General features: G+C 34.1%; 1 protein-coding gene across 1 annotated transcript in view; it reads right to left on the bottom strand.

The window, feature by feature from the left end:
* Window positions 1–3,821: 3,821 nt before the first annotated feature.
* Window positions 3,822–19,704, bottom strand: part of LOC101897963 (uncharacterized) — a 546,201-nt gene continuing 530,318 nt past the window's right edge. The window contains exon 15 of the mRNA XM_059123253.1: window positions 3,822–5,594. Within this exon, the coding sequence (XP_058979236.1) occupies window positions 3,852–5,594 (1,743 nt within the window). The 3' untranslated portion in view covers window positions 3,822–3,851. The remainder of the gene's footprint in view (window positions 5,595–19,704) is intronic.

Here is a 19,704-nt window from a genome sequence, read left to right as displayed (position 1 = left end):
TAAAATCAAATTAAAAAAGAAAAAAAAGAAAATTTTATTAAACTATGTTTTTTTTGTGTAATTTCAAACGTTCAGCAAACAAAATCAGTCGTTACTCAGTTATGGTTTTTTGCTATTATTAATTATTCTTCTTTAACATTAATATTATATTTCTTGTCTATGAGTTATTCATTAAATTTTACGTATTATTTACAATGACAATGTTATCATGAAATGAGATATTTAAAAAACAATATTTAGTTGCTATTATGAACATAATCTTAGGTTAATAAATGCATGTAAAAATCAGTCAATAATAATTATAAAATAAATGCTTGGTAATTTAAATGCCTGTTGAACTCAGTGATGTAAAAAAGAAAATCACTACCGATTGACGGTAAATCGTTTGTGAAAATTCTTGTCGAAATAATTTATTAGATGGGTGTGCTTTATGCACGGCTTAAAAGGTCAAAACAGATCAAAGCTTCAACTGTGACTTGGACTTGAAAATACAACACTGTTACCATTTTTGGCAGCACGAAACGTGGAAATGCAACCCTGTTGTCACTGGCAGCTTTTGTATTAACGATTTATGCTTTTATCTGTCTTAGGCTAAATAATTGTTGAGCAAAGAGATTATCACATTTGTTATGTGCTAATGACAAAAACAGAATCAAGACCTGTTGCTTCACCTGCTTTATCAAATTTCAAGTTATAAATGTGCACCTGTCAATTTTACAATTTTAAATTCAACAAAGAAACAATGTCTCATTCTGTTTAAGATCAGTGATACGTTTTTAAAAACGTTTCAACATTTGAAGTAGTGTACACACGACCGATCATGTCTCTCATTTAATAAACTTACCAAACTTAAAGATCATATTCGAAAATAAAAGATTTTTGTAAAATCATCAGTAATTTAATCACAGGACAGAATTGTTTCGTTGACCATTGTAATAATGCATACGCTGTCAAAGAAACAAGAACCACACTTATACAGTAGAAGTGTTGCCAACCACAGCAAAAACAATGTCAGGCGGTTGTTGAAAGAGAGCATCAACATGGTGTGGCAAATGAGGCGCAAAGCGCATCCACAAACACATTAGTCGAGGATTCAACGAGAACAAGTCGTTTAGTAACATGACGCTGGTAGATATGAATAAACTTTAAAGTGAAACAAGAAATATCCAACGAAAATATCTCCTATAGTGTTCTTAATCAATGTATGATTTAATGTGAACCCTACCCTATTAGCCATTAGTTGATAAGATATCATTTTGTGTGAACTTAATACCGATCATCATTATTAGATCAGCTGATTAAACATCTGTTGTTAGCTTTATTTTTAAAGAACAGATTAAATAGATTAAATAAACAAAATCTGGTTTAAGTACCGTTATGTTTAGGACGATGATCATGACAAGTGCACTGACCAAAGTTTGGCAGACCAAAATCATTTTTCACATTTTTCACATTTTTCAATATCAAATTTGACTTAGAATCCACAAACAAATCGTTTAACCTCCAACTTTCTGGCACTCCAAGTCCTCACGTTGGCATAGTAACCGTTATGTATACGGTGATGGTCGATTCTGTGTCAGGTCTATCCTGTGTATTGTATGATATATGGATTGCGAAAGATTTCTGATTTCTACCTCCAGCAGTTGGGCTACAGACAAAGGAAACTTATTGATCTCTTATAAAGCGATAACCCGACCGATGTGGTGGAAAATATGTGAGTTTCGGTCTAACACTGTTAATCAACAGTTTGGAATATTTTACAGTGGGTTACCGGAAAATATAAATTTCTAAACGAAGTTAGGGATATCAAAAATTACAAAATTGATTGGAGGAAGGTTGACGTTTGGACATAAAAATACAGAGATTAGACTGAGTCTTTTATTGGAACTTTCACTGGAGATACATATATGTATCTACTACCTTGGCTCAATTACTGGGATAGATCCCAAAAGAGCGTACGTAATAAAATAAAATATGAACAAACTTCAGATATGAAGATCCAACTCTCAAATTCATGGAGAGACACTATAGGTCATTGTTACACCTATTTATTGAACACGGAAATTGTTATTATTTTGATATTTATCCTTTAATGACAAATATATTCATCTACTACCCTTACGTCCTTACTCCTAGAACGTTCTTGAGCAAAATACAAATTCGGGGTTCTTTTTTTCACATCGTAGAATTAAGAATGTATCCTCATTTCAAATAAGCACATCCATCTCTGTATTTTCTGTCATGGTGGAAGAATACAATTAGGTGCATCAACGCTTGGGAACATTGATATGTCAGCAATTTTAAATGTCTTTTCAAATATAAGTAGATTTTTATATGGTTTCTTATATGGCGTCATTCGGAGGTTATTATAATATGCGTTTTTCAAAAATTTTGCAAATTTAAATAATTTTTCATTCAACATTTTCAATTCCAAAATTGGTTTGACAGTTCATTGTCCCGGCAGCTGTGTCGATGCGTCTACCTATATATTTTTCTACCATGATTTTCTGTAATGAATAAATTTGAAAAATACAACCCTGAATCTAAAGTTTTGTCACTTCACATTTACAAATAAAAATGCAATAAGTAGTTATTGTAATTTTGATAGAAAATCACGAAAAACGATTGGATTTGGATTTTTCACAACACTTTTACCTTCTTAATTCTACTAGGACATATTTTGACAATTTGAAGAAAATCATCTGGTCATGGTAATCGAATAGATAGCTTTGGGTTTGTGTCACATTTTGACCGAAAGAGGTTTTAACAACAGGGTGGCAAGGATACCAACGCTGAGCGTAAAATAGTTTTAAATTTAAAGCGTTAATGCAAAGCTTCATATTTGTTCCTATAAATTTTAATAGTAAAATTTGTAAAAGAGAAATTCACTCTGAAAGAGAAACTTTTATTAGAATGGACAGAAACGGAAATGTGTCCAAACTATATGGCGCTGATTCTGTCTTGGGCTTAAGACATGACACAATTATCAAGGTAGTCTCATGAAATCACATGATTCAATTTTGTTTTATTTGATATATATAAACATATATTGTCAAATTTAAATTTCTTAGTTCTTCCTTAAATATGAGAACATAAAAACTAAAGATGAGAGTACATAAAGGGCTTTTTTTAATGGCTTAAGTCATCGGCTGGCTTCTTCGTAGAGAACAAAGGAGTTTTAGGTTGACTTAGTTCGATTTAGGCCCTACACTCTTTTGTTCTTTTCCGAAGAAACCAGCTGATGACTTAAGGCTGGAAATATATAAAGCGCATATTTGGCTGGCTTAAGTCATCGGCTGGATTCTTCGTAAATGAACAAAGGAGTTTTAGGTTGACCTAGTTCGATTTTGGCCCTAGGCTCCTTTGTTCATTTCCGAAGAAGCCAGCCGATGACTTAAGCCAGCCAAATAAGCGCTTTATGTATTCCCAGCTTAAGGCATCCAAAAAAGCCTTTTATGTATTCTCACCTTAACATTTTATCCTCATAAGTCATGCAAGGCTTGATTATGCAATGTTTGACTTTGGTTTTAGGGTATCATTTTTCGACATGGTTTGTTTTGCTTTGATACTTGTAGAAGGTAGTCATCCCGAATTATCAGCCGAATTTACCATAATTTCATTGCAGAAAATTGTCATTGTGAAATTCCTCTTCCTAAGATATAGAACATAACTTTTATGAAAAAATATAACTACTTTTGTAAAATATGCCACCCGTCGTACGTAAATATTTCAGATATGAAAATAAATTCTATTTGAAAAGTGACAAGTTCGAGTATTTCAGAAAAGGGTTGCCATATTAGATTTAGCAAATGTGTCTACCTCCATAATTTTGTCATGCCTTAAATATGTATTTATATCTCTGCCGATTGTTGATTCCTAATCGAATTCGCTGACATTGCATTTGTCGCTCCCTCAATTAAACGTTCTCTATTCCTTTCCACACTATCTTCCAAGCGACGATAATACTTACGTGGTTCCACAGTACTATACAAATCACTGTGCGGTAATAACTCAGCGGAAGATTTTGATTTTCTAGAAAATAAAAGAACCTGCCTTAGGGCTTCACTGGTTTTCAGCGGATGTTTGGCCGATTGTGTTTGTTGTTGGTGTTGTGTAGGCATTGGAGGGGTAGGAGCTTTACCTTTGTTCGATTTGTGTACCTTCAGATGACGAACAAACGATTGTGAAAGTGTGGAACCTCTTAGAAAATCTTGATCTTGATTTTCAGGACTTTCTTGTCCTTCTACTTCACGATTTAAATGCAAATGGGGTGGGAATTTTTGAAGGAATTTAGAGGAGTTCGTGGGCATGTTATCTATTTTAAGCAAATTATCAGAAGAGGTTTTGTTTAAATGCTTAAATGGCGTGGAATATTTTTGGGGCTGAGTTTTGAGACGTTCCACAAGATTGTGAAATGTGGAAGATCTCTGTTTTGACTCGGAGAATGGCATTATTTTACGTTTTGTGTGGCCAGATGATGAAGAGGAAGGGTTGTTATGTCTGGTGGGTGGCGGAGGAGGAGGTCCTTTTTTATGGGACAAAGGTGGTAGTTTTTTTGGCGTCAAACCTGGCCTGCCATATTGGGTGATAAAACTGGAAGTTTGTAAGTGGTCGGTGGGAGGTACCAAACTAGCCATTTGCTTATCTTTGTGCTCTTCGTCTTCCTCTTCTTCATCCAGGCCACTGTAGCCCTCAAAAATTTCATCAAATGCCTGATTAACAATTTGAGAATTTTCACAATAACTCTCCGAGTCTAGGGTGTTGGAAACTGCCAGCGAATCTTCCAACGAAGCGATTTTTCTTTGACTCAGAGTACCAAAGAGATTCTTACGATAATCGTCGTCAATGTTTCGATAGTAAACTTCCGAGTTAGACGAGGCCTTAAACTGTTGGCTTAACTCGTGACGCGGCGTTAGGTTGGGTTTCGATTGTTTGACGCTTGCATTTTGTTGTAAAATATGTTGTACAATTTTTTGTCTAGTCTCTTGGGTTTTCTTTTTAAGTTGTTGCAATTTTGAAGTGTTACCATGGGTGTTATTCTTTGAGGTGCTTTTCGAGGTGCCACATGGTATGAATTGTCTTTTGGATGTCGCCGGTGATGTGACTGACTGTTGACCACTAATCTGTGCGGCATTAGATGTTGCTGCAATTGCAGCAGCTGCAGCCTGCATTGCAAGCAATTCCATTAAATACTTACTGTGCTCCCGTTCGCGTTGAATCCTTTGCCTTTCGGCCAATTGACGCTGCATTGCCATTGTTTCGAAAGTGTGTACCACACTACCGACATGGCTGTTGACATCCGGTATACCTAAATCACCGCTGAACAAATCGCGCTGATGCCGGTGTTGTGGCGTCAAAAGTTCTCCGCCGCTGGCTCGTTTATTGAGAGTTGGTATAACGGTTTCCGGTTTACGATACAGTGTTCCTGCCGAAGCACTTTGCCTTAGCAGCAAGGCAGCCGCCTTGGGACGTCGACGTTGAGGATATTGTTCAACGAATTCGGCGGCTTCTTGTTGCCACATAACATTACCCATTTCATCAAAAGAGCGATTAACAATTGTCGTTTTGGTCGTTGCTGCCATGGGTTTTGTAAACTGTATTGAGGGGAAAGTCGGTTTCGTTTTTGATGTGATCGTGTGGTATTGTTGTGGTTGTTGTTTTTGGCATTTCAAGTGTATTTTTGTTATGTGTGTTTATCCAATCGGGTGTTTTGAAATAATGAAGCGTTAACGTACGATTCGAAACCAAAGCGTAACATAAAAAGAAATAGAAATGAGAAAAGGTTTCAATAAATGAAAAATTATTTAAAATTTAAAGAAAATCTTTTTTATGAACCCAAAAAAATGTTAAATGAAATATTTTTTGTAATTAATTTTCTTACAGATTAATCTTAAGACTAGGGGTTTAAGTCGAAAGTACATAAAAGGCTTTTTTGACAGGCTTAAGTCATCGGCTGGTTTTTTCGTAGATGAAAAAAGGAGCTTTAGGTTGACTTAGTTCGATTTCGTCGCTAGGCTCCTTTGTTCTTTTTCGAAGAAGCCAGCCGATGACTTAAGCCAGTCAGAAAAGCGTTTTATGTACTCTCACCTTTACTTGTGATTCGGACGCAACACTCAAATGTCAATAGTGTTAGAGCCAATTGTGTATCTATACTACAAGTGTCCAGCAGCATACACCTCTCAACATTTTGAAGCACTATCTCAGTATTTTTTCCGAAAATTTTAAAGGTGTGGCTACATAAGCAGCTTGGCGTCATGGTATGTCAAATTGTAAGGAAAAACGACGGCAGTATTCGAGTGCGCCTCTGGCATCTCTTTATGATATGGCACTTAATATGCCATGCAAAGACTTCAAACTTATGTACCCACACCTTAAATTTACAGGGAACATCATATGGCTATTTTGATAAATGATAAATCGTTGTCAGAGCCACTCTTGACGTTTTTCCGTCGTTTTCCGTAGTAATTTTACATCAATAAGCAATGCTATGATGCCAAGCTGCTTTTGTGTCTCCATCTTACTAAGCATCAAAAAAATTATGAAGAAAAAGTAAGTCTGTCTGGTTAACCTAAAACAATAACAATTTTTGCAAACTGAGATATGGAGATTCGGGAGAGAGAAAATTTGACAGTTCTATTACTGAGAGTTTGCAAATTCTTGCCGGACAGATTCTTTTGAGCTCCCGGTGATCTGTCCGGCAAATTGGAAATCATTTTAATTTGAAATTCGCAAGCCGGCTCGAAGGACCAATTGTAGATGAGAAGAGAAACACTACCGCTTCGTTAGGGTATAATTTAAATTCTCGATCCGGTTCGAAGAACCAATGTAAACGAGAATAGAGTCCAATCTCCCTCTTCGATTGTTAATTCTATTCTGGATCCTGCTGGGAAACTGACAATTTTGAAATATATATTTTTAATGGTTTTTCACAGCGTCTAAACCGCACTCAAAACTATGTATAAAATATTTTGTACAGAATACATAAAAAGCTTTTCTGACTGGCTTATGTCATCGACTGTCTTCTTCGTAGAGGAACAAAGGAGTTTTAGGTTCACTTAGTTCGATTTTTGCCCTAAGCTCCTTTGTTCTTTTTGGATGAAGCCAGTCAAATAAGCGTTTTATGTATTCTCACTTTTAGTTCTAGTTTTTTGATTAACAAAGTTTCAAAATCGGAATTCTTTGGCTCAATTTATTTTTTACGTTTAACAAAATACAATTTTGATTCTTTTTGTGGCGGACAAATATTTTGGCTGTCAGCTGGTTGCTTGTAAATTTCAGCAGAGATTTCGTCCGTTTACTTTTCACAATTTTATGCTACAAAAGAGAACAAAACTATCTTACCCTCTCAGAAGGAAGTTGCTTGGTAATTTCTGCAGGAAAAGTAACAAGACATCCCAAGTGTTGTATAGTTCAGTAACGAACTAGTTCGATTAAACGATCTGAATTAGGTAGGTGAACTAGTTCACTGAACTGAAAACGGTGATCGAGCGATCAAGTATATAGCTTTGCAATTTATTCAATTTTATGGTTACGCCCGTGGAACAATCACAAAAGTAATCTCATGCAATCAGACGTTTACAATTTATTTAAATTGTTAAATTAAAATTTTATAGTTCTTCCTTAAATATGGACGTACAGCTGGCAAGAAATTTAGATTCATTTCCCACCAAATATTTTGTCATATTCACGCATTTTAGAGGGTATAAAAGTCAAGTAAGAATATAATCTAAAATAGAAGACTAAACTATTTGCCTCAAATGGCTTCTTCGTATGACTTAAGCCAGTTAAAAAAGGGTTTTATGTATTCTTACATTAATTTGAATGTTTGATGGAGTTAGTGAACAATGAACTAGTTCCTGGTTCCATCAAATGAGTTGTACTAATTTGACCGCTCTGTAAAATGAACTAGATTTTATAAAATAAGTCAGCCAATGAGTGAGACTGGACAACCAAATCATTATTTGTATTCCAAGACAAATTTATAACATATATTTTCAATATTGAGATTTGAATGCTGCACTCCAGAGAAAACAATATATTTTTAGATATTCATATAATATACCATGCTTTTAAATGTAGTTTTAATGCTTATATTCTAGCTATACAAATATATAGATTGTTGATAAATTTAGATAATCTTAAATTTGTTCTAATTTTTAAATATTAATAGATATAACATATACTTCTTATTGCTATTGTTTTATTCTTAAGAATTGTTTATACATATTATTGTTTTGTATTAAGTTTTTTTTTTTTTAAAAAGCGTTCCATCTCAATATGGTGGAAGGTCACGATCCAAGTTTTTGTTCTATGAAAGTATAGGAAATCAATAAAAAGTAAATTTGATTTTACCATAGTAGAATTAAAGAGGTAAAGTCATGCAATCATATGTTTACAATTTTTTCAAAAATTATACATTTGACAATATCTCATTGTCAAAATTTGTATTTATAAATCCAATGTACATACACAAATCAGAGATGGGAACCTGTTTTTATGTAGTTAAATGTGAAAAGATAAATTACAGAAAATGCAGAGATATGTATGCTTATTCGAAATGGCTTTACCTTCTTAATTTTACCATGGATTTTACATGTTCTCAGAATAATAGTGAGATTATATTAAAAAAGGTTTAAGACTTGACTGCTTTTCGTAAAAGAACAGGAAATAAGTTTGGGGTAAATCGGCATAAATTATAATCCAAAATTGAACTAAGACAACCCAAAACTATTTTGTTCTTTTACGAAAAAGCTAGTCATTGACTTAAGCCGGAAAACAATTTTTAGGTATCTGCACTTTAAGAAATAGGTCCATGGACAAAGTCGGCCTCTAATATACAATGATTTCAACCCGAATACTATGAAACATTCTGTATGATAAGTGCTCAATCTTTCCTCCATAGCAGCTTTATCTATTTTTACAATTATGACATAACAATTCAATCAGCTGATTCCTTACATCAGCTGATTCTTCATCACCGCTTTGTTTTAATGTATTATGAAAAACTGACATTCATTGTGGAAATTCCTTAAACTTGATTGGTTCAAGTATTTGTTATACCCTCCACCATGGGTAGGAGGGTATATTAACTTTGTCATTCCGTTTGTAACACCTCTAAATATTCGTCGTAGACCCCATAAAGTATATATATTCATAATCAGCATAAAATTCTAAGACGATTTAGCGATGTCCGTCTGTCTGTCTGTCTGTCTGTCCGTCTGTCTGTCTGTCCGTCTGTCTGTCTGTCTGTTGAAATCACGATAGAGCCCACATTATTTGACGTAGACCTTTGAAATTTGGCACAAGTGTGTGTATTGTCCCTAGGATGGTTGGTATTGAAAATGAGATATATCGGTCCACGTTCTGGTATAGTCCCCATATAACGGTACCTCCCGATATTCGGTATTTTGATGATTTATGCCACATTTTTTCACGGATTTATCTGAAAATTGGTATTTGTAGGTCATGACGGGTCCCTGAGCGTGTGGCAAAACATTGCATGTATAGGTCCACGTTTTGGTATAGCCCCCATATAACGGTACCTACCGATATTCGGTATTTTGATGATTTATGCCACATTTTTTCACGGATTTGTCTGAAAATTGGTATTTTTAGGTCACAACGGGTCCCTGAGCGTGTGGCAAAACATTGCATGTATAGGTCCACGTTCTGGTATAGTCCCCATATAACGGTACCTCCCGATATTCGGTATTTTGATGATTTATGCCACATTTTTTCACTGATTTGTGTAAAAGTTGGTATTTGTGGGTCATAATGGGTCCTAGTTCGTGTGGCGAAACATTGTAATTATAGGTGCACGTGTTGGTGTAGCCCCTATATAACGGTACCTCCCGATATTCGGCATTTTAATGTTTTTTGCCACATTTCTTCTAATGTTCTTTTACCCTAGGGTGGAGGGTATTAAAAGTTTGGCCCGGCCGAACTTAATGTTTTTTTACTTGTTTTTATTTAATATGAATATATTTTCATTCACAGAAATTAAATATAACCTTAACCAATCGCTGGATTACGGTACGGCAAAAAAAGAAAACATCATTTGCTGACCTGTATATGTCAAAGTCCACAAACGATGGTAAATAATTTGTTAATGGCATGGCGGCCATTGATCGTTGTTGTTCTACGATTCGAGTTCAATTTCAAGAGTACATGAATAGGTTAAACAGGCGCAAATAGTCTATCCTATAATATTACCCCACTCATACGCACACACCTTCACATACGTGCGTATGTCAATAAATGTTAATTAGCATTAACAGTTAATTACGTGACAAACTTTTAATTAAATTAAACGTACTTTAAAATTCAATTAGTTGTGTTGCGTGTTGTTGGCCAGCCCATTGCTTGTTTTCTGACACCATTAGCTCGCCTCTGCTATATATATATATATATGCAAACGGGTATATAGTTGTTTATGTAAATAGGTATATATTATATGGTAATTTCAATGCGATGATATCTTTACATATATTGGACATTATAATAATGGAAGAAAAATTAATTAAAACAGAAGGTAGAGGAATGAGCAATGACAGATGAGGACGTCCGGATCTTAGATTACTGAGAGACTCTTTCTACACGGACTAGTATCTCAGAAAAGTAAAACAGAATCCTATGTATATCTTTGTGGAAACAATTTATAAGTAGCAAGAACGTCAGAATTCCAGAATGGCCAATGGAACGTCAGAATTCCTATTTGCAAAGGAAGAATATGAGAGTTTTATATTGGTGTGACAATTTGTCATGTGTAAACCTCTTATTAATTATGGGCTGAAATTTAGAAAATTCAACCTAAAAAACTCCTTTGTTCATTCACGAAAAAAAAAACTGACAATAATTAAAGCCAGAAGAAAATTATCTCTGTGATGGTAGAATAATACAGGTAGATACTTCAACACTTAGGCTGGAAATACATAAAGAGCATATTTCGTTGGCTTGAGTCACCGGCTGGCTTCTTTGAACAAAGGAGTTTTAGGTTGACGTAGTTCGATTTTGGGTCTAGGCTCCTTTGTTCATTTCCGAAGAAGCCAGCCAGCTCTTTATGTATTTCCAGCCTTAAGAACATTGACATGTCAAAAAATTTAATATGTTTTCATATAAGTAGACTTTATGTGTTTTTTTACAAGACGTCAATCGGAGGTTATTATGATAACGGTTTTTCAACAATTTTTACAAATTTAAATAGTATCTCATTCAAATTATTCATTCCAACATTAGTTTGACAGTTAATTTTCCCACCAGCTGTGTCAATGAGTCTACATGTGTTCTTCTGCCTTGCTTCTGTGAATTATATATTTCTAAGAGTACGTTTACACTTACAAAATCGAGTGCTGCCCCAATACGCATGGTCCATATTATTAAGACAGAAAAAAAAAAACATGCAGCAAAAAAAATAAATAAAAATTTCTTCCTAATTCTAGGTTTTCCGATTGCACACATATCTTTTCTTTTTATAAACAAAAGTTCGGTCAATGTTGAAATTGTTCAACTTTGAAAATGTGTACGTTCGACGTCTTTATATAAATATAAATACATGTCAAGCATTAGGAAGGGGTCTTAAATGTCGACTTTAAAGTGGTTTACAGTTAAGGGAAAATTGTATGACAAGTGGCTTACAATCAGGAAGATCGGAGTCCATTAAACAGGCGGACTAGAATTTTAAAACAAATACCTCCAATATAAAGTGCTCGTACACGATGACAGCCATATGGAAATTGGCTGTTCTTTTGCCTGCCTTATACATCGACAATGGGAAAATTATTTTTTTTTTGGATGACATGCCACAATAATTTGTTTGTATGCGATTTACACACATGAGAAAAAAACATTGGGATTGGCAATGAAATACCTTCCTGAACATCACAACATTTACAATCAGCTGTTTGTTTGGCATCATCTTAAAAAAGTGTGCCAAGTATCATCATTCAGGCGAGGGAAAACTGGATTTTGGTTTTATCATATCATCCTTACATATAATAAAACATATTTAGATAGAGATTTAGGTTAGGTTTTGATTTAAAAAAAAAAAAAAAAAAAAACATTGAGATTGGCCTGCCTGAAATTCAACAACACATACAATCAGCTGTTTGTTTGGCATCACCTTAAAAAAGTGCGCCAAGTTTCATTATTCAGACGAGGGAAAACTGGTTTTTTGGTTTTATCATGACACACTTACATACAATAAAACATAAAGACTTAGACTAGGTTTTGATTTTAATTTAAGCTTATAATTAACTATATAACACCTAGCATGCGTTTTATATTTTATATTGTTGTCTTTTTTTAATTTTATAAATTTCTATATTTAAACTATGGCCAAAGTGGTCAAATTCGGGATAAACACAATATATTTTGTATTCCATTTAATAATTGTTTGTTTTGGTTTATAAATTTAATTTTTCTTATTATTATAACTCCCCACATGACCATGGCTTTTCTTATTTCTAGAATATTTGTTAAAGTTTTATTTAATTTCAAGTTTTCGGTTTTCTCTATTCGAGTTTGCTACAACGACAAATATTTATTACTGCTGTTGCCTGGTTTTGCTTTTTTAATTTTCTGCTTTTGTTTTTTTTTTTTTTTAATAATAATTATTATCAAATTGTGGTAAACTATCACTGGAACTTGTATATTGGCTATTAGCCGATGAGTTATTGCAGTGGCTCAAGTGTTTGCCATTGCCCATGGAAGCTGCCGTTGTCGCCGATGTTGCCGATGATGATGATGCTCCTGATTTTTTACTTTTACCGCTACCACTCGCGGACGAGGAGGAGGATTTCCCGCCATGTACTTGCTGTGCACTGTGATTGTGGGCCACTACTGTGCTGTTGTTGGTGGTGGTAGTGGTGTTCGTGTTCATGTTATTATGTGTCATGGTTTGTGTCTGTACTGGCGTGCCATTGTCCGTTATGGACTTTTGGGATTTACTCAAATGTTTTGGTGTCTTGTGATGCGTTTTGGCATGTTTCAAACTATGATGGCCATGTCCGCTGGCCGAAGATGACGATGTGGTGTTGTTGAATTTCTGTGAGGCATGATAATGATTCTCAAAATATTGCTGTTGTTGGTGTGAATGCTGTGGCAAGGTTGGGTTGGTGTGATAATTGCCCATGGTTTCATTGCTGCTGCCGGTACCGCCGCTGCCAATGCTGCTACCACCACCCTGGCCGGGGCCATAGATTTGTGATTTTGACTGGGAGCGGTAATGTAAATTGGCCACACTGTAATGATCCAGACTATCGAAGGTTTGTAAATAGTGGGGATTTATTTGATTGTAGTCGGAAGTGCAATCAATGCCACCAAGTCCCCCGGCACCCGAGCTGCCCTTATGGCGTCGATCCAATGTATTTGTTCTCAAAATATAGGGTTGTTGTTGCTGCTGCTGCTGATGGTGGTAATAATGTTGGCTATCGCGGTGATCCAAGGAGTTGAAATGTTGTGACGACGACGAGGAGTTCTTTTGGGGTAGCGGTGGTGGTGTATGTTGCTGTTGGCCAGATTTGGAACTATTCGATTTGTTTTTGCCATTACCGGCGTCACTACCATTCTTGTTGCTGTTACACTTGATGGCCACAAAAGAAGTTGGCAGCGGTGGCAACGGCGGTGTACTCGATGGTGTATGGCTGGAGGCAGCTGTGGCCGTTATAGTACCCGCCGATGTTATGGAATTGCGATTTAAGGCCTCGCGCTACGCAGCATGATGATTGCCAAATGTACTCAGAACGGGTACACTCTGCATGTGTGCAGATGCGAGGGTGTGTGTGTGTGTGTCGGGACATGTGTGAGTGGCGTGCACAGATTTCGAATGCCGGACGTTTTGTTATACACCAAGGAAGAAGACAAGACAAGAAGGACAATACAGTCAGAAGAAAGGCCACACAATGTTTTTAAAAAAATTAGGAAATTTTCAAAACACCAAAGAAATTAAAAGTGGGTGGGTGGGTGTTGAAATACCGAAAATAAAAAACATTTAAAGAAATAAATTCAAAAAATTAAAAAAATAGGATCGTGTGAACGTGATATATGTGGTGTAACATTTAATAACAGTGTTGTATTTTTTTTTGTTGGCGATCAGATATTTATGTGGGTGGTGTTTGACATTTAGTTTAGCCATTGTTTTGGTGTTGTGGGAAAAAAGAACACGAAAAAAGGGGAAAAGAGACAAAGAAATAAGGAGAAAACACATTAATTTTTTCTTTTCTGTGAAGTTTGGTTGTTATCTTGTTTAAGCTATGTTTGAGATATCGTCATCATAAGGCGAGGGTTGAATACGGGTCACATGCCTTGTGGCTGTTAGGACGCAATAGACTATGAAAATGTTCTTCATACATTAACAATTTTCCGTAATTGATATTGTTTATGTGTCACATTTGAGCAAGAGCAATATGAACATGGTATAACTTGTGGTACTTCGCCATTAAAGGGTGGATAATATTTTCCTTCATCAATATAATTAATGTGTGACTTTGGAGCAAACACAATATAAATTGTGGTGCGTCACAATTTAAGGATGCCCATACTTCAATGGATGCCAATGGATTTATGCCATGGTAAAAGATTACAGGTAGTCGCATCGACACAGCTGCTAGGACAATGAACTGTCAAACCAATTTTGATATTGAAAATTTTGAATGAAAAATTATTGAAATTTGTAAATATTGTTGAAAAATTCATGTGATAACAACCTCCGATTTGAATCGTAATGAAAACATATAAAAATCTACTTATTTTTGAAAAAAAAAATTAAAAGTTTTGACATATCAACGTTGCCAAGCGTTGATGCATCTACCTGTATTATTCTACCATGGTTTATACAATAACCATCTTTCCATATATTACTTCAGTGAAAGTGATTATGTGTCACATTTGAACAGACGCAATGTGAACATGGTATAACATGTGGTGCGTCACTATTAACGGATGCACACATGAACTATATTTTCCATGGTAAAAGAATATAGGTAGATGCATCAACGCTTGGGAACATTGATATGTCGAACATTTTTGAACGTTTTTTTAAATACATGTATAAATATTTATTTATACGACGCTAATCGGAGGTTGTTATGATATGCATTTTTAAACAATTTTTAAAAATTTGAATAATTTTCATTCAAATATTTAAATTTCAAAATAGATTTGACAGTTCATTGTACCAGCAGCCTGTATTCTTCTACCATGATATTTTCCTTCATTAAAAATATTAATGTGTGACAAATACAATGTGAACATGGTATAACTGGTGATGCGTCACAGTTAAAGGATGCACATATTAAGCTGGGTGTTGCAAGGTAAAGAAAACCGGAATGAACACAAAATTATCATCTTCAGGGTCGATTCATCAGTTTGCTTCGAAAAATCAAAAGAAATGTCAGAGACATGTCAATAATTTTTAAAAATTGAAATTTTTCTCCTTTAACAAATGGATATTTTCAAGTATTGTAAGAAATATTAAATCCATGAAAGGTGTATCTTTGAAAGCATTTTTTTTTAATATTTGAATGCAGACTGGTGTTCACAGGAGTGAATAACGAACTCAGTGATTCTGTGGAACTGGAATTATTTCAGTTACAAGCATGAATACAGGTAGTCGCATCAACATAGCTGCTGGAACGATGAATTGTCAAACCAATTTTGGAATTGACAATTTTGAATGAAAAATCAAAATTGTTAAAATTGTTGGAAAATACATGTCACAACAACTTCCAATTGGCGTTATACAAGAAAACTTATTTCTGAATAAAATAAAACATTTTAAAAATTTTAACATATTAATGTTCCCAAGCGTTGCTTCATCTACCTGTATTCCTCTGCCATACCATATTCACAAATTACAATTGATGACGCTCTTATAAGGACGCAAAATATGCCACCTGTTCCCAAACTGACTTTTTGAAGTACTTTTAGATTTACGAAATCCACTCGACCTCAAATGTCAATTCCATAGCATATACGTCAAATAATTCTATCCACTGAATTTATGAATACGATTTACGTAACGAATACGCTGTGGAATTGACATTTTAAATCCAGTGGATTTAGTACTGAGTGTTGACATAAGTGACATGTGTTGCGCCCTCAAAAGAGTATGCCCAATTATATTTCTTGACAACATGTCAGTTTTTATAATTGGCTCAAAGCTGCTATCAGACGATATGGGTTTTACATATGTGCTGTCACTTTTATTATCCATGTGTATGTCAAAACTGTCACTTTACACATGACTCATAATTCTTCTATCACACACTTGAATCATTTATGGGTGAATTTTTACCGCAAATTTAATTTTATATATTTTCACACAACAAATAAATAACACTATTGATTAAATTCTATTTTCCGATCAAAATAGGGCTCGTTGTGATAGAGAAAGTTTATATGGACTTTACTCATGCACTTCACGACTGAAATGTCATTTATGTTTCACACGACTTCTACGCATCGCAAATTTGACAGTACGTATGTAAAATCCTAAAGGTGAGAGTACATAAACAGCTTGAAGTCTTCGCATGGCATATTTTGTGACATATCATAACGGGATGCCAGAGCCACACTCAAGTCCTGCCGCCGTTATTCCCTATAATTTGACATTTAAATGCCTAGCTATGATGCCAATTATATTCCGTGGAGTAATGTATACATGTGAAATAATCTTCTCTTTTATGATGACGATATCGTTTTAAATCAACACAATAATAAAGTATGGAGTGCAAGTGTTTTATACCTAACAAATTCTATTACACATATAACCTAAATTTAAACCACATAACCCCAATTTCAAGAACTTTCGATAAAAATTTTGTGGCAAACATTTTCTTTTTGTGGGTAAAAAGGGAATTTACTGAGTTAACTGTCACATTTTCTCATTCCTCTTATCGGAGAACCCACCTTTCTTCATGAAGAAACTTTTAGCGTCTATCACAGAAGTTGTGAAAAATAGGGTTATGTAGTTCGATTACGAGTGTTTACCATATCAGTGTTGTATAAGCATATTGAGTTTGTATTATGTTCCCCTAATCAATGTATGTTCCAATTGTCCAATTAAGTAAATATGTTTCTTTCTTGTGTCATGTTTGTTCCTAAGTTTTCAGTATCTATTTTGTATAGAATAGTTTTCATAGTATAATTATATTTCACTTATTTTAAGGAAAGAAAATGAAATTAAAAATATTTTATAAAATACACAAATGAAATAAGTTTTAGCATAGAAGAGCAATTCAGGCATTAGAATACATAAATTACCATTTCCAGATATTCGAAAAATAGGGGAGTCTCACAGCTGATCTCTCATCATAAACATTAAACTGAATAAAGGTGAGGGTACATAAAATGCTTTTTAGACTGGCTTAAGTCACCGGCCGGCTTCTTCGTAGGGAAAAAAAGTAGTTTTAGGTTGACTAGGATCGATTTTGGCCCAGCTGCTTTCTTCTTTTCCAATGAAGCCTTCCGATGGCTTAAGTCAGTAAAAAAGCGTTTTATGTATTCTCAACTTAAGGGAGCCAAACGATGATTTTTTTAAACTGAACACACACTAACAAATTTTGATAAAACTTTTGCTAAATTGGTGCTTGCCTGCTAGTTCAACAAACATAATGGATCATTTAAAACCGAGAGTGTGTACACCGTTTATGGTGTTGGTTGAAAACATGACGAAACTAATAGCATGTTTGCACGATATGAACCAAGTGAATTTTCAATGTCAGAGTGACTTATGTATTACATGTAAACTTGATGGAAATTACATATGATTGCACGTATTAACATCAACGCGTTTTTTTATGACAACAGTCAAAATGAAATATCGTGATTGAAAAATCGGATTTGCTTACATTTATAGTTCATTTTTGGCGCTTGTATTGCTCTTCTATTTTTAGAAAATAAAAACTTCAAAATAAATAAGAAAAAAATATACACATACATATAAACTGGATAATTTGTTAAAACATATGGTGTGAACAGTTGTTATAAAGTGCAAATAAAATCTACCAACAAACAAAATTCGAACGCAAACAAAATACAAACTGTGCCAAACACACAAATTATGATGCGTATATATTTTGTGCATTTTGTTTCAAAATGATTATAAAAAGTTGTTATGATAACATCGAACATTTATTTGATAAACAAAAACAGTGTTGCATTCCTCTTAAATATCTAAAACTTTCAGTGCAATACGATGGAAAAAGTTAAGTAGTAATATAGTTTACATTGACTAAAGTTGTAGAAAAGAAATTATTTCTTTAAATAATTCCATATAACGAATAAAGTGATTGGACCTTCCATATTATCTCATATATTATAAAGGGATCTCAGAACCACACTCAATTTCTGTTGTCATTGTCAAGTATTATTTTACATAAATCGGCAACTGTGAGTAGATTGAATGAAAAAAGTAGGTTTACATACAAAATCTTTTCCCAGGTAAAGCGTGATAATTTATTGAGATTGGTTAATTATCACAATTAACCCGAATAAAACTTTGTATAAAAACGTACGTTAAACTAAGTTTCATTAAAAAGGTAGTGCTAATATAACGAAAAGCGCATAACAGAAGAATGCATCAACGCTTGGGAACACTGATATGTCGAAAGTTTTGAAATGTTTTTTTTTTTTTTCAAAAATAAGTAAATTGTTATATGTTTTCTTATACGACGCCAATCGGAAGTTGTTATGATATGCATTTTTTCAAAAATATTAACGAATTTCAATAAATTTTCATTCAAATTTTTTAGTTTCAAAATTGATTTGACAGTTCATTGTCCCAGCAGCTGTGTCGATGCGACTACCTGTATTCTTGTACCATGGAAAAGCGATCATTGTAATTGAAATAAGTTCATACTATTGTATTTTTACATTTTACAATACAATCAGCTGATCTGGTATAAGATGTGGTATTTTATTCCTCTCGAGTTTCATTTGCTTTTTAATCTCCTCCATTTACATTTACGGACGCTAGTAACAATTCGTCTATGCAAACTATATTAAATAGAATCGATTGTGCATGGTAGAAGAATATAGGTAGACGCGTCGACACAGCTGCTTGGACAATGGACTGTCAAACCAATTTTGGAATTGTTGAAAAACGCGAATTATAATAGCCTCCGAATGACGTAGTATATGAAAGTATATGAAATTTAAAATTTTTTTGACATATCAATGCTCCCAAGCGTTGATGCATCTACCTGTATTCTTCTTCCATGCGATTGTGGTACAATAAATTGGTGTTGCAGAGTTACCGCTGACTACAAAATTTTTCTATGTGTATCTGACTACTGTCACTTCGAAGCTTTTATTTATTGTTTTAAGCAAAATAAATAAACTTTTTTTAAAAAATTGTTTTTTTTTTTTCAAACGCGTAGAAGGATTTAATCATGGTAGTATTAAGAAAATAGGGCCATGCAGTTATATGTTTACATTTTTTTTTTGCAAAATTATTCATTTGACAACATCGTATTGCCAAAATTCATATTTCTAAATTCATTTAATACACAGAAATTTGACAAGGTAAATTACAGAAAATGCAGAGATGGATATGCTTATTTGAAATGACTTTACCTTCTTAATTTTACAATGGATTTAATCATGTTTACATTTAAGTTCCTTACCATGATAATTCACTAATCACTTTGAAATTCACTTTGCAAACATATGTCAAGTTTATTGCGACTAATTAATTATTATAATAAA

Source organism: Musca domestica, unplaced genomic scaffold (assembly GCF_030504385.1).
Source record: "Musca domestica strain aabys unplaced genomic scaffold, Musca_domestica.polishedcontigs.V.1.1 24, whole genome shotgun sequence".
Lineage (NCBI taxonomy): Eukaryota > Metazoa > Arthropoda > Insecta > Diptera > Muscidae > Musca > Musca domestica.
The sequence above is the reverse complement of the archived record's forward strand: the minus strand, read 5'-3'. Positions and strand labels throughout refer to the sequence as shown.